Source organism: Sus scrofa, chromosome 13 (assembly GCF_000003025.6).
Source record: "Sus scrofa isolate TJ Tabasco breed Duroc chromosome 13, Sscrofa11.1, whole genome shotgun sequence".
Taxonomy (NCBI): domain Eukaryota; kingdom Metazoa; phylum Chordata; class Mammalia; order Artiodactyla; family Suidae; genus Sus; species Sus scrofa.
Window position 1 is genome coordinate 77381344 of NC_010455.5, and position 16472 is coordinate 77397815.

The 16472-nt window shown below is 39.5% G+C and overlaps 1 protein-coding gene across 3 annotated transcripts in view; it reads right to left on the minus strand.

Annotated features, from left to right (window-relative positions):
• The window catches only part of STAG1 (stromal antigen 1), a 541662-nt gene that overhangs the window by 59472 nt on the left and 465718 nt on the right, over window positions 1–16472 (minus strand). For all 3 annotated transcript variants that reach the window (XM_021071121.1, XM_021071122.1, XM_021071123.1), the window contains 4 exons: window positions 3219–3311; window positions 3048–3137; window positions 2684–2887; window positions 1518–1588 (listed from right to left, as the gene is read on the minus strand). In XM_021071121.1, the coding sequence (XP_020926780.1) occupies window positions 1518–1588; window positions 2684–2887; window positions 3048–3137; window positions 3219–3311 (458 nt within the window). The remainder of the gene's footprint in view (window positions 1–1517; window positions 1589–2683; window positions 2888–3047; window positions 3138–3218; window positions 3312–16472) is intronic.

The following is a 16472-nucleotide window of genomic DNA, read 5'->3' on the forward strand; positions in this document are numbered from 1 at the left end:
AACTCCTATTTTTTTTTTAAAAGTGCATTTAAAGAAATCTATTCACAAATACAAAATATAAGTACATGTGTATTTTTGAAAAACAAATTTGTATTCACAAGATGGAGATAAAAAAAAGACAATGTCAGGGTAAATGAAATACTGCACAGCTCAAAAACCTTAATGTAGCTATTTACATGGGTTGAGGACTTCTGATCAAGATAACACTCACATTGGAGTTCCCGTCATGGTGCAGTGGTTAATGAATCTGACTAGAAACCAGGAGGTTGCAGGTTTGATCCCTGGCCTTGTTCAGTGGGTTAAGGATCTGGCGTTGCCATGAGCTGTGGTGTAGGTCGCAGACTTGGCTCAGATCCCACGTTGCTGTGGCTCTGGCATAGGCCACTGGCTACAGCTCCGACTGGACCCCTAGCCTGGGAACCGCCATATGCCACTGGAGTGGCCCTAGAAAAGGCAAAAAGACAAAAAAAAAAAAAAAAAAACCCAACAAAAAAACACTCACATTTGTAAATTCTCATGTATTCTACTACTAAAAATAGTACTATTACTGGTTAACTTTTATTTTCAAACGTCAAAAAATGTATATTATTTTTTGTCTTTTTAGGACCAAACCCATGGCTTATGGAGGTTCCCAGGCGAGGGGTCCAATGAGAACTGCAGCTGACGGCCTACACCACAGCTCATGCCAACACTGGATCCTTAATCCACTGAGCGAGGCCAGGGATTGAACCTGTGTCCTCATTGATGCCAGTCAGATTTGTTAACCATTGAGCTACAACATGAACTCCTCAAAATATTTTCTTAAATAAGAGTTTTGACACTGTCAACTTTATTTTCAGATGTTAAAGATTTTTTAAAATAAGGGTCTGTTTCTCCATGGAATTCCAAAAATGTACTTGTGTATATAGAAAAAGCTTAAAATATTAGATACTGCTTTTGAAATCTGAAATAGTCATTAAAGTAAAGGCTACACCTAAACATTCTCTTTCATGACAATGTTCTTTATTTTCTTTTTTATGGAGAAGATAAGGATGTCTTATTACAAGGGAAGTGCAAGTTACAGTTTGATAATAACACCTATTTCAAGGATCTGAGACCTTTTTTCCTTATCTAACTGCTCTGTCTACACAGTAAGAACACAAGAATAAACAAACAGAAAAACAAGAGCAAGTCAGGAAAAAAAGCTTATAGAAATAACTTTAATGGCTTTCTCCAAAATCTTGATTCTTATTTAGTAAGATTTCTAAGAGCTATCAACTGAAAATTATACCTCTAAAATGCTAGCTCAACTAATTTGTTAATAATACTGATTATCTTAAACTTTTACAGAGTACAGTATATACTCATTATTGAATAACAAATCTTACTCTTTAAGTAATTAAACTATAATAAAAACCTATAATTTATCTGGAGAAAATGCAAATAATAAAGGGAAAACATTGTAATCAATCAGTATGTTTTATGTTGATTAATATAGGTTATTCATTAAATCTACTTAAATAAATAAAATGACGTACTTGTGAAAAGAGGTTAACCGCTTTAAAGTAGAAAGAACATTGTAAATATCATCATCATCAGCTTCTTCTCCCTATAAACAAAAAGCAGATAGCACCTTATTATCATAACTTTACTCATTCTCAAATTTACATGAAAATCTATTAGTATTTACCGGTGAAAGAAAAATCTGTTTTATTATATAAATAGTACATATTCACTGCTGGCAAATAAGAAAATACAAATAAGCAAAAAACCAAAAAATAAAAAACATTCATAATTCCAATACCCAGAGATAACCACTTCTGCATTTTAAACAATGTCATAATCATGATTTGTACACTTCCCCAATTAATACTGTAGGAGAAATTCCTTGAAATTGCTGAGTTAAAGGATATGTATTTTAAAGAATTTAACAGTTATTTCAGTGATTTTTACCGATTGTTATATCTATAGTTTCAAAATCACAGTGAAAAGTTAAAAATGGTTGAAAAAGTTAAAAGTTAAAATTTAAAATTAAAAGTAGGGGAAAATTGATTGAATGGATTAAAAAGAAATCCTATCAGATTGGTCATCAGCACATAGAAAGCTGTGGGAATTCCAGACTATCTTACATAGATTGAAGGGAGAGGACAAAAGACAGGAATCAGAGAAATCACTGTAAAACTAACCAGCTGGAGATGCTTGCTGCTATCTTGGGCACACCACTGGTAGGCAGTCAACCTTTATAAGCACACTTAATTTTTAGGTTTTATTCCTTAGCATATCATGATAGTTCAGTAATATTAAAGTGCAAATTAGGTCCCAGGAATAGAAAATGAAAAAAATGAATTAAAAAAGGCAGACCTTAAAAAGACTTTTCTTTAAAAGAGGGGAAAAAAACCTCCTGCCTTTTATGAAACAGGTTTTTAAAACAAAAATAAATATAACTAAGGCAGATCTATATAGGATGAACAATTACAATAATGCTGCTAAGTTCTGAGGCTGGTAGAGAATTCTGCTAGAGTTTATTTTAAAATGAAAATAATTTACAAATTCAGCTAGTCACCTTGAATAATTAGCCAAAATTATTAACAGGTACATATTAAATTTAAAATTTTGTTGTACTGTAGATTATCACAATATTGTAAATCAACTAACCTTCCAATAAAACTTTAAAAAATGAACAGAACAAAACAAAAAAACAGACCTCCTGTAATAGATCTTCCACAGAATGATTGAATCGATCTACAAACTCATCAATCAGTTGACTTCGAGCTATGTCCACTCTGTTCTGGATGGTATACTCTTCACTGCATAAGATGCTATAGGTTTTACTGCAGGCTTCTAGAACATCTGATTCCACATGTTTCTCCACAACAAACTTTATCTGCTTTAATAAAGCATCTAGATGCTGAGGAGGAAAAAAAAAAAGAAAATCTATGATATTTAGATTAATAACAAAAAATAAAATTAGGCTTCTGTCAAATAACAAATAAGCCTATATATTACATGAAAATAAAATAATCCAGTTAAATAAAACTGATTATAATAGCAGAATTTCAATTTCTTACCTTTTCCATTCTACCTGTGCTATAAATTTCTAGATCAAAATATTGTGGGATTTGTAGCAAGTTTGCTACCTTCTCTGCATCTGCAGAATACTAGAAGGAGAAGCAAAGAAAAAGTAACTAATAGTACAGTATCACTGGCATATTATCATAAAACTGTAAATGAAACTGTACCTTTGAAAGCAACATAGGAAGTGTGATAATAAAATGCTCCGTCAATTTGTTTCTATCATCAATTTGAGTTTTCCTTTCTTTGGCAGTTAGCACCTAGAAATAAATTTAAATGGGCAAAGAATGAGTGTCATGTACTAACTTATAAATCTAGAATGTCACAAACAATGATGAAGCATTGAGAAATAATATATGAGCAAATTACTAAAATAAATACATCTAGTTTGGCGTTCCCATTGTGGCACATCAGTTAACGAATGCAACTAGTTTCCATGAGGACGTGGGTTTGATCCCTGGCCTTGCTCAGTGGGTTAAGAGTCTGGCATTGCCATGACCTGTGGTGTAGGTTGCAGATGAGGCTCACATCTTGCACTGCTGTGGCTGTGGTGTAGGCCGGCAGCTATAGCTCGGATTCGACCCCTAGCCTGGGAATCTCCATATGCCACAAATGCGGCCCTAAAAAAGATAAAACAAAAAAACAAACAAAACATCCAGTTTCATATAAATTGCTAGTAAACGTGTACTATTACTTTATTAAATACCTTCTTATTTTAGATAAATTGCTACTTTAGATTAAATAAAAACAAAACTATATATATATACACATATTTTGCTTTTTAGGGCCGCACCAGCAGCACATGGAGGTTCCCAGGCTAGGGGTGGAACTGAAGCTACAGCTGCCAGCCTACGCCATGGCTACAGCAACATCAGACCCAAGCCATGTCTGCGACTACACCACAGCTCATAGCAACACCCGATCCTTAACCCACTGAGCAAGGCCAGGGATTGAACCCGCAACCTCATGGTTCCTAGTCGGATTCCTTCCACTGACGGGAACTCTGCCACTTCTATTTTTATTTAAAAAAATTTCTGGTATTTTTATGTCCGCATCCGCAGCATATTGAAGCTCCCAGGCCAGGGGTCAAATCAGAGTTGCAGCTGCCGGCCTACACCACAGCCACAGCAATGTGGGATCTGAGCTCTGTCTGTGACCTATACCACAGCTTAAGGCAACACCAGATCTTTAACCCACTGAGTGAGGCCAGGGATCAAACCCGCATCCTCATGGAGACTAGCAGGGTTTGTTGCCACTGAGCCACAATGGGAACTCCAGAAATCCCACTTTTAGAAATCTATCCTACCAACACAGCTAGTACTAGCATGAAATGACACAAAATTATTTGAGGCACATTATTTCTAATAGCAAAAGACTGGCAACAACCCAAAAGACTCTCAAAAGCATCTCCTGTGCAGCGGTACGAAAATGAAGATCTCCAAATAAAGTTATGGAGTAATACCTAGGATATGCTGTTAAAACATTCCCATACAAACAGACTTTGAAAGATATATTGCTAGAAGACCTGCCTTAGAGGAAATACCAGAAGAAGTCCTTAAAGCTATAAAGAATAGTAACTCTATCCACAGAGAAAAATGGAAAGTACCATAAGTGGTAAATATGTGGGTAGATATAAAAGGCTATGTATATTATATATTTTTTTAATCTTTAAAGAGACATGAGATTATTTAAAGTAATAATTATAGTACTGCAGTATTAAGATTACAACATATATAGATATATGTGATAATAGCACAAAGAAGAGGAAAGGAAATGGAACTCGGAGCAAAAGTGCTATATTTTTTATAATTCATTCATTATTAATCTGAAATTGGATATAATGGCTTGAAGTATACCATAAACCCTAGAGCAAAGTTCAGCCAGTCTGTAAATTTGCTGGAATTTTATCTGCCATTAGGTTCTCTCAGGTTTCCCAGTCAGCCAGGGATATGTGAATTGTTTATTAATCCTTTTATGGCTTTCTCATTTCCAGGTTTTAGTTAGATTCTTGGTTGGTCCACTATTCTTACCAATTACATACACAACCTCTGAATATGATACCTGTAGGACAGCCTTGTTTGTTTCTCCCATATTTGCTGTTTCTAGTTGACAAAGAGGTGGACTTTTCCCACTTGTTACATATTGAGTCTGCTTCCTTTGACAGCAAAGCTGCTAGTTTTTGCAAACAGTGCCACTCATGTAAAACTACAGATATTACCAATCAAGCCTGTGGCTAATGTGTGTATTGTAATCCTAGGCAAGAAGGCTACAGACTCCTACTGCTTTTACCTGAAGCTTCAGCAATTTTTTAAGAATACAGGCATGCCTCATTATATTATGCTTTGTAGATAGTGCTTTTTTTAAAAATATAAATTGAAACTTTGTGATAACCCTTGTCAAGTTCAACACCATTTTCACAAAAGCATTTGTTTGCTTTGTGTTTCTATGTCACATTTTGGTAGTGTAACATTTTGGTGATAATCCTTGCAATATGTCAAACTTTTTCATCATATTTGTTATGGTGATCAGTGATCAGTGACCTTTGCTGTCACCACTGTAATTGTTTTGGGGTGCCACAAACCACATCCATATAAGTTTGGGAAGCTAATAAATGTGTCTGAGTGCTCTAGCAACCAGCTATTTCCCCATCTCTCTCCCCCTCCTGAGGCTTCCCTATTCCCTAAGACTTAACAATACTGAAATAAGGCCATTTAATAACCCTACAATGGCCTCTCAGTCTTCAAGTAAATAGAAGAGTCATATATCTCTTTAAATTAAGTTAGACAGATTAAGCTTAGTGAGGAAGGCATGTTGATAAGCAAGATAGGTCGAAAGCTAGGCATCTAGTGCCAAACAGTTAACCAAGTTGTGAATGTAAAGTTAAAGTTCTTGTAAGAAATTAAAAGTGCTATTCCAATGAATACTGAATAATAAGAAAATGAAACAACCTTAATGCTGATATGGGAGAAGTTTCAGTGGTCTGGACAGAAGATCAAACTAATCAGAATATTTCCTTAAGCCAAAGCCTAACCCAGAGCAAGGCTCTAACTCTCTTCAATTTTATGAAGGCTGAGAGAGGTGAGGAAGCTACAGGAGAAGTTTGAAACTAGCAGGGTTAAGCAAAGAAGCCATCTCTGTAACATAAACATGTAAGGTGAAGCAGCAAGTGCTGATGTAGAAGCTGCAGTACGTTACCCAGAAGATCTAAGCTAAGATAATTAGTGAAGATGGCTACACTAAACATCAGACTTTTGATGTAAGCAAAACACATATTTTTTTTGCTTTATATTGGAAAAAGATGCCATCTAGGACTTCTATAACTAGAGAGGAGAAGTCAGTGTCTGGCTTCACAGCTTTCAAATGACCAGCTGACTTTTTTTGGGGGGGGGGGGCGGAATTGTAGCTGGTGACTTGAGGTTGAAGCCAGTGATCATTTACCATTCCAAAAATCATACAGCCCTTAAGAATTATGGTAAATCTACTCTGCCTGTGTTCTATCAATGAAATAACAAAATCTGGATGACAACACATCTGTTTTTTTTTTTTTTTTTTTTTTTTTTTTTTTTTTTGTCTTTTTGCCTTTTCTAGGGCCGCTCCTGCAGCATATGGACGTTCCCAGGGTAGGGGTCTAATTGGAGCTGTAGCCGCCGGCCTACACCACAGCCACAGCAACTCGGGATCCAAGCCAAGTCTGCGACCTACACCACAGCTCATGGCAATGCCTGATCCTTAACCCACTGAGCAAGGCCAGGGATCAAACCTGCAACCTCATGGTTCCTACTCGGATTCATTAACCACTGAGCCACGACAGGAACTCCAACACATCTGTTTATAACATGCTTTAGTAAATATTTTAAGCCCACTGTTGAGTCCTCCTGCTCATAAAAAAGATTCCTTTCAAAATCTAACTCCTTACTGACAATGTAACTTGTCACCCTAGAGCTCTGATGGAGATGCACAATGAGAATAATATTGTTTTCATGCCTCCTAACACAATACCCATTCTGCAGCCCACAGATCAGGGAGTAATTTTGACTTTCAAGTTTTAATAGTAAGAAATACGTGTTGTAAGGCTACAGCTGCCACAGGTAGTGATCCTTGATAGATCTGGGCAAAGTCTATTGAAAACTTTCTAGGAAGGATTCAGCATTCTGGATGACATTAAGAACATTCATGATTTAGAGTTCCCTTCGTGGCTCCCAACTAGGATCCGTGAGAATGTGGGTTCAATCCCTGGCCTCTCTCAGTGGGTTAAGGATCCAGTGTTGCCATGAACTGTGGTATAGGTTGCAGAAGCAGCTCAGATCCCGAGTGGCTGTGGTTGGCAGCAATAGCTCCGATTTGACCCCTAGCCTGGGAATCTCCATATGCCATGGATGCAGCCCTGAAAAGCAAAAAGAAAAAGAAAAAGAAAGAACATTCATGATTCATGGGGAAGAAGTCAAAATATCAACACTGACAGGAATTTGGAAGAAGTTGATTCCAACCCTCATAGATGATCTTTGAAGGGTTTATGATTTTAGTGGAGGAAGTCACTGCAGATGTGGTAGGAATAGTAAGAGAACTAGAATTCAAAGTAGAGACTGAATATGTGATAAATCTTATGATAAAAACTTTAATGGATGAGGAGTTGCTTCTTATGAGTGAGCAAAGTGGTTTCTTGAGATGGAATCTACTCCTGGGGAAAATGCTGTGATGACTGTTGAAATGACAACAAAGGATTTAGAATATTATATGAACTTAGTTGATAAAGCAGCAGCCGTGTTTCAGAGGGTTGAGTCAAATTTTGAAAGAATTCTACTGTGGGTCAATGTTATTAAACAGCACTTCAAGCTACAGAGAAATTGTTTGAAGGAAAACTCCACTAATGAGGCAAACTTCATTGTTTTCTGATTTTAAGAAATTGCCACAAGCAAAAAATTGCGAATTGCTTAAGACTCAGATGACAGCTTATTTTAGCAACAAAGTTTTGTTTTTTTTTTGAAACCAATAATTTACTTCTTTATTTCAGGATACTTACTGTAAAGGGAATACACGCTCATAGTAATTTTCTTTTTTTTCCTAAGGCTGCACTTATGGCATATGGAAATTCCTGGGCTAGGGGTCAAATTAGAGGTGCTGCTGCCACCGTCCTACACCACAGCTTGGGGCAACGCCAGATCCTTAACCCAGTGAGTAGGCCAGGGATTGAACCCACATCTTCACGGACACTATGCTGGGTTCTTAACCTGCTGAGCCACAACGGAAACCCCAAGAAAGTATTCTTAAATTAAGGTATGTATATTGTTTTTCTAGACATAAGGCTTTGCACACTTAATAAACTAAACACAACATCGAGAAACAAAAATATTAATGTGACTAGCTTTATTGCAATATTTGCTTTATTGTGGTGGTCTGGAACTGAACCCACAATATATCCAAGATATGCCTATAAATGTTTCTCAATATGTTTTTAAATCTTCAGTGAATTTTCAGAGCCCTGATATGAGTTTTTGATAATTTTTCCAGTTTTATACTATTTTTCTTTGGCAGAGAGGAACTGCCTACCTTTTTAATAGTAACACAGCTAATCTTTCCATCTATGACTATCTCAGTTAATCTTCAATACCAATAACACCTGCATTACTAGTCCCATATTACAAATAAGAAAATTAGGGCACACAAGAAAATAATCAACTGCCCAAAGATCACATAGTTGTTAAATGGAAGAGCTTGCAAAACTAGGCAGTTTGTCTTCAGAGCCTTTGTGCACTTTTTTTTTTTTTTTTTTTTTTTTTTTTTTTTTTAATTTTATTTTCCCACTGTACAGCAAGGGGGTCAGGTTATCCTTACATGTATACATTGCAATTACAGTTTTTCCCCCACCATTTCTTCTGTTGCAACATGAGTATCTAGACATAGTTCTCAATGCTATTCAGCGGGATCTCCTTATAAATCTATTCTACGTTGTGACTGATAAGCCCAAGCTCCCGATCCCTCCCACTCCCTCCCCCTCCCATCAGGCAACCACAAGTCTCTTCTCCAAGTCCATGATTGATTTTCTTTTCTGAGGAGATGTTCATTTGTGCTGGATATTAGATTCCAGTTATAAGTGATGTCATATGGTATTTGTCTTTGTCTTTCTGGCTCATTTCACTCAGTATGAGATTCTCTAGTTCCATCCATGTTGCTGCAAATGGCATGATGTCATCCTTTTTTATGGCTGAGTAGTATTCCATCGTGTATATATACCACATCTTCCGAATCCAATCCTCTGTCGATGGACATTTGGATTGTTTCCATGTCCTGGCTATTGTGAATAGTGCTGCAATGAACATGCGGGTGCACGTGTCTCTTTTAAGTAGAGCTTTGTCCGGATAGATGCCCAAGAGTGGGATTGCAGGGTCATATGGAAGTTCTATGTATAGATTTCTAAGGTATCTCCAAACTGTTCTCCATAGTGGCTGTACCAGTTTACATTCCCACCAGCAGTGCAGGAGGGTTCCCTTTTCTCCACAGCCCCTCCAGCACTTGTTATTTGTGGATTTATGAATGATGGCCATTCTGACTGGTGTGAGGTGGTATCTCATGGTAGTTTTGATTTGCATTTCTCTTATAATCAGCGATGTTGAGCATTTTTTCATGTGTTTGTTGGCCATCTGTATATCTTCTTTGGAGAAATGTCTATTCAGGTCTTTTGCCCATTTTTCCATTGATTGATTGGTTTTTTTGCTGTTGAGTTGTATAAGTTGCTTGTATATTCTAGAGATTAAGCCCTTGTCAGTTGCATCATTTGAAACTATTTTCTCCCATTCTGTAAGTTGTCTTTTTGTTTTCTTTTGGGTTTCCTTTGCTGTGCAAAAGCTTTTCAGTTTGATGAGGTCCCATGGGTTTATTTTTGCTCTAATTTCTATTGCTTTGGGAGACTGACCTGAGAAAATATTCATGATGTTGATGTCAGAGAGTGTTTTGCCTATGTTTTCTTCTAGGAGTTTGATGGTGTCCTGTCGTATATTTAAGTCTTTCAGCCATTTGGAGTTTATTTTTGTGCATGGTGTGAGGGTGTGTTCTAGTTTCATTGCTTTGCATGCAGCTGTCCAGGTTTCCCAGCAATGCTTGCTGAATAGAGTTTCCTTTTCCCATTTGATGTTCTTGCCTCCCTTGTCAAAGATTAATTGACCATAGGTGTCAGGGTTAATTTCCAGATTCTCTATTCTGTTCCATTGGTCTGTCTGTCTGTTTTGATACCAGTACCACACTGTTTTGATGACTGTGGCTTTGTAGTATTTCTTGAAGTCTGGGAGAGTTATGCCTCCTGCTTGGTTTTTGTTTCTCAGGATTGCTTTGGCGATTCTGGGTCTTTTGTTGTTCCATATAAATGTTTGGATTGTTTGTTCTAGTTCTGTGAAAAATGTCATGGGTAATTTGATAGGGATTGCATTGAATCTGTAGATTGCTTTGGGTAGGATGGCCATTTTCACAATATTGATTTTTCCAATCCAGGAACATGGAATATCTTTCCATTTTTTTACATCTTCTTTGATTTCTTTGATTAAGGTTTTATAGTTCTCGGCATATAGGTCCTTTACCTCTTTGGTTAGGTGTATTCCGAGGTATTTGATTTTGTGAGGTACAATTTTAAAAGGTATCGTATTTTTGTATTCCTTTTCTAATGCTTCATTGCTGGTATACAGAAATGCAACTGACTTCTGAATGTTAATCTTATATCCTGCCACTTTGCTGAATTTATTAATCAGTTCAAGGAGTTTTGGGGTTGAGTCCTTAGGGTTTTCTAGGTATAGAATCATGTCATCTGCATACAGTGACAGTTTGATCTCTTCTCTTCCTATATGGATGCCTTTGATTTCTTTTGTTTGTCTAATTGCTGTGGCTAAGACTTCCAAAACTATGTTGAAGAGCAGTGGTGAGAGTGGGCATCCCTGTCTTGTTCCAGATTTGAGTGAGAAGGCTTTCAGTTTTTCCCCATTGAGGATTATATTTGCTGTGGGTTTATCATAAATGGCTTTGATTATATTCAGGAATGTTCCCTCTATACCCACTTTGGCGAGGGTCTTGATCATGAATGGATGTTGAACTTTGTCAAATGCTTTTTCTGCATCTATTGAGATGATCATATGATTTTTGACTTTTTTCTTGTTAATGTGGTGTATGATGTTGATTGATTTGCGTATGTTGAACCATCCTTGTGAACCTGGGATGAACCCAACCTGGTCATGGTGTATAATTTTTTTGATATGTTGTTGGATTCGGTTGGCTAAGATTTTGTTGAGAAGTTTTGCATCTATATTCATCAATGATATTGGGCGATAGTTTTCTTTTTTGGTGGTATCTCTGCCTGGTTTTGGAATGAGGGTGATGGTGGCCTCATAGAATGTCTTTGGGAGTATTCCTTCTTCTTCAACCTTTTGAAAGAGTTTAAGGAGGATGGGCACCAATTCCTCTTTATATGTTTGATAGAATTCACCTGTGAAGCCATCTGGTCCTGGGCTTTTATTTGTAGGGAGTGATTTTATGACCTCTTCAATTTCATTTCTAGTGATTGGTCTGTTCAGTTGGTCTGCTTCTGCTTGATTCAGTTTTGGCAGGCTGTAAGATTCTAGAAAATTGTCCATTTCTTCCAGATTGTCAAACTTATTGCCATATAGTTGTTCATAGTATTCTCTTATGGTTTTTTGAATTTCTGCTGTATCCGTTGTGATTTCTCCTTTTTCATTTATAATTTTGGTGATTTGGGTTCTTTCTCTCCTCTTTTTAGTGAGTCTGGCCAGGGGTTTATCAATTTTGTTCACCTTTTCAAAGAACCAGCTCTTGGTTTTATTAATTTTCTCTATTGTTTTTTGAGTCTCTATTTTATTGATTTCTTCTTTGATCTTTACAATTTCCTTCCTTCTGCTGACTTTAGGACTTCTTTGTTCTTCTTTTTCTAATTCATTTAGGTGGAGGGTTAAGTTGTCAATTTGGGATCTTTCTTCTTTTTTGAGAAAGGCCTGGATTGCTATAAATTTCCCTCTGAGCACTGCTTTCGCAGCATCCCATAGATTTTGAGAGGTTGTGTCTTCATTATCATTTGTTTCAAGATAGTTTTTAATTTCCTTCTTGATTTCCTCATTGACCCATTGGTTTTTTAGTAGCATGTTGTTTAGTCTCCATGGAGTAGGTTTTTTCTCTTTCCTTTTCCCATGGTTGATTTCTAATTTCATGGCATTGTGGTCAGAGAAGATACTTGAGATAATTTCTATGCTCCTAAATTTATTGAGATTCGCTTTATGTCCCAATATGTGGTCGATTCTTGAGAATGTTCCATGAGCATTTGAGAAGAATGTGTATTCTGATTTTTTTGGATGTAGTGTCCTGAAGATATCAATTAAGTCTAACTTTTCTATTGTTTCCTTTAGGATCTCTGTTGCTTTATTGGTTTTCTGTCTAGAGGATCTGTCCATTGATGTGAGGGGGGTATTTAGGTCTCCTACTATGATTGTATTCTCATCAATATCTCCCTTTATGTCTGTTAATATTTGTTGTATGTATCTGGGTGCTCCTATGTTTGGGGCATATATGTTGATGATAGTAACATCCTCTCCTTGGATGGATCCCTTAATCATTAAATAGTGTCCTTCTTTGTCTTTCTTTATGTCTTTTGTTTTAAAGTCTATTTTGTCTGATATGAGCGTTGCAACTCCTGCTTTTCTGTCATGTCTATTGGCATGAAATACTTTTCCCCAGCCTTTCACTTTCAATCTATATGTATCTTTTGTCCTAAGGTGAGTTTCTTGTAGGCAGCATATTGAAGGTTTTTGCCGTTTTATCCACTCAGCCACTCTGTGTCTTTTGATTGGGGCATTCAGTCCATTGACATTTAAGGTGATAATTGATAGATGATTATTTATTGCCATTTGATCCTCGTGTTCCAGTTGATTCTATGGTTCTCCATTCTTCTTTTTTTTTTTCTTTTTTTTTTTGGTTGGATGGTCTCCTGTTATTATCTGCTTGAGTGTATTTTTTTTTTTTCATTTTTTGCAAATGCAATATTTGGTTTTGGCTTGTGGTTGCCCTGTTTTTTAAGTATGCTAACCCCTTCCCATAATTGTGTGTTTTAGCCTGATGGTCCTGTAAGTTCAAACACTTCATTATTATATTAAAATTAAGAAGAGAGACATACATACAAACAAAAAGGATTATTTACCTCCTAACATCCCTTGCCCACATTTTATGGTTTTGATGACTCTTTTATTTTTTTCTTTTTAATTTTATTTTGTTTGAAGCATGTTCATGATTAAATCTGTATGCTGGCTTATTTGAGTGACTGCTCTCTGATTGTATCTTCCTCAGTCCTAGTTCTTCCTCTTCTTCTTCTTCTTCTTTTTTTTTTTTTTCTTTTCTTTTTTCTTCCCTTTCCTTCCTTTCTTTTTGGTTTAGAGAAGCCCTTTCAATATTTCCTTTAACCTGGGTTTTGTGTTGCTGTATTCTTTAAGTTTTTGTTTGTTGGGAAAAATTTTTATTTCCCCTTCTATTTTAAATGATATTCTTGCTGGATAAAGTATTCTAGGTTGCATATTTTTTCCTTTGAGCACTTTAAATATCTCTTGCCATTCCCTCCTGGCCTGTAGTGTTTCTGTAGAGAAATCAGCTGATATTCTTATGGGGGTTCCCTTGTAGGTAACATTCTGTTTTTCTCTTGCTGCCTTTAGGATCCTCTCTTTATCACTAACTTTTGCCATTTTTATTATGATGTGTCTTGGTGTGGGTCTGTTTGGGTTCAGTTTGTTTGGGGCCCTCTGTGCTTCTTGTATCTTGAATCCAGTATCCTTTAGATTTGGGAAGTTTCCAGCGATAATTTCTTCAAATATATTTTCCATTCCTTTATCTTTTTCTACTCCTTCTGGAATTCCTATTATGCGTAGATTGGCCCGTTTTATATTATCCCATAGGTCTCTTATATTGCTTTCCAGTTTTTTGATTCGGTTTTCTGTCTGTTGACCAGATTGAGTGATTTCCATTATTCTATCTTCCATATCACTGATTCGTTCTTCTGCATTATTCATTCTGGTTTTTACTGCCCCTAGTTCAGTTTGCATCTCTGCAAATGAATGTTCTAGTTTTTCTTGGCTCCTCCTTATATTTTCTAGCTCCTTTCTGAGGGTATCTGCATTGCTGTTCATATCTTCTCTTAATTCCTTCAGTATTTTCACTATTTCTCTTTTGAACTCCAGGTCTGTCAGACTGCAGAGATCAGTTTCATTGTTGACTGTTTTAGGTGAGTTCTCCTGTTGGTTTGACTGGGGGTGGTTTCTCAGCTTCTTCATCTTGCTTGTTGTCTTCTTTCTCCTGAGGGAGTTGTACTCTCCGTTATCGGGTAGTGTTTGCCTTGTCACTGCCCTGGAATATTTCCTGAGGGCTGTCGTTGTTGGTCAATCTTTTTTTGAGGCAGTGTGGCTTTTCTGGAGTGTTGATGGGACTAACAGTGTTTCTTTGAAGCAAAGGAGGACTTCCTGAGGGCAGACAGGACTGGGAGGTCCACCCCACGATGGTAGCAGATTTCACTTGGTTCTCAGCACCCCCTGGGGTCTTGGGCGGGTAGCAGGGCCCTTGGAGACTCAAGAGGCTCCTCCCCAGGGCAGCCCGACTCAGAAAGACCGTCTGAGATCTTTTCCCGATTCGGCCAGGCTTGTTGCAGCTTTTCTGGGCTGCAGGGGGTCCTGCCTGGAGCTGGCAGTCCTATGCAGCTGGTCCACTAGGTCTCAGCACCCCTTGGGGTCTTGGGCGGGTAGCAGGGCCCTTGGAGACTCAAGAGGCTCCTCCCCAGAACAGCCCGACTCAGAAAGACCGTCTGAGATCTTTTCCCAATTCGGCCAGGCTTGTTGCAGCTTTTCTGGGCTGCAGGGGGTCCTGCCTGGAGCTGGCAGTCCTATGCAGCTGGTCCACTAGGTCTCAGCACCCCCTGGGGTCTTGGGCGGGTAGCAGGGCCCTTGGAGACTCAAGAGGCTCCTCCCCAGGACAGCCCGACTCAGAAAGACCGTCTGAGATCTTTTCCCAATTCGGCCAGGCTTGTTGCAGCTTTTCTGGGCTGCAGGGGGTCCTGACTGGAGCTGGCAGTCCTATGCAGCTGGTCCACTAGGTCTCAGCACCCCTTGGGGTCTTGGGCGGGTAGCAGGGCCCTTGGAGACTCAAGAGGCTCCTCCCCAGGACAGCCCGACTCAGAAAGACCGTCTGAGATCTTTTCCCGATTCGGCCAGGCTTGTTGCAGCTTTTCTGGGCTGCAGGGGGTCCTGCCTGGAGCTGGCAGTCCTATGCAGCTGGTCCACTAGGTCTCAGCACCCCCTGGGGTCTTGGGCGGGTAGCAGGGCCCTTGGAGACTCAAGAGGCTCCTCCCCAGGACAGCCCGACTCAGAAAGACCGTCTGAGATCTTTTCCCGATTCGGCCAGGCTTGTTGCAGCTTTTCTGGGCTGCAGGGGGTCCTGCCTGGAGCTGGCAGTCCTATGCAGCTGGTCCACTAGGTCTCAGCACCCCCTGGGGTCTTGGGCGGGTAGCAGGGCCCTTGGAGACTCAAGAGGCTCCTCCCCAGGACAGCCCGACTCAGAAAGACCGTCTGAGATCTTTTCCCAATTCGGCCAGGCTTGTTGCAGCTTTTCTGGGCTGCAGGGGGTCCTGACTGGAGCTGGCAGTCCTATGCAGCTGGTCCACTAGGTCTCAGCACCCCTTGGGGTCTTGGGCGGGTAGCAGGGCCCTTGGAGACTCAAGAGGCTCCTCCCCAGGACAGCCCGACTCAGAAAGACCGTCTGAGATCTTTTCCCGATTCGGCCAGGCTTGTTGCAGCTTTTCTGGGCTGCAGGGGGTCCTGCCTGGAGCTGGCAGTCCTATGCAGCTGGTCCACTAGGTCTTAGCACCCCCTGGGGTCTTGGGCGTGTAGCAAGGCCCTTGGAGACTCAAGAGGCTCCTCCCCGGGGGAGCCCGTCTCAGAAAAACCGTGGGAGAATTAGGTCGATCTATTCACGGCCTGGCTAGGCTTGTTCTAGCTTTTCTGGGCTGCAGGCCTTTTCTAGGGGGCTGGTGGTGTTTGGTGCTGCTCTGTGGAAGTGTAGCCCCTCCAAAGGGCAAGCAGGCCTGTGCAGGGAGAGCCCCTGCGGTGGTAGGCTTCAGGCAATTGTTGAGGCCAGCCCTCCTGGATGGCAGGCAGCCCCAGGTTCGGCGAGAGCATAGGGGGTGGCGGGGTGGGGGGAGGGAATGCACTGGGAAGCACAGCTTTCTGCTAGCTAGCGGGCCTGTAAGCTTGCTGTGGCGTGGGGGTATTCTATGGGGACCCACCCCTTCTTCTCTCCCCTCCCCAGCACGGGCGCAGACCAGGCTCTTCTCCCAGGTTCCCTCTGAGGCGGCTTTCCACTTCCCCGCCCCTAGAGTATTGCTCCCTTCCTCTGCGACAGCT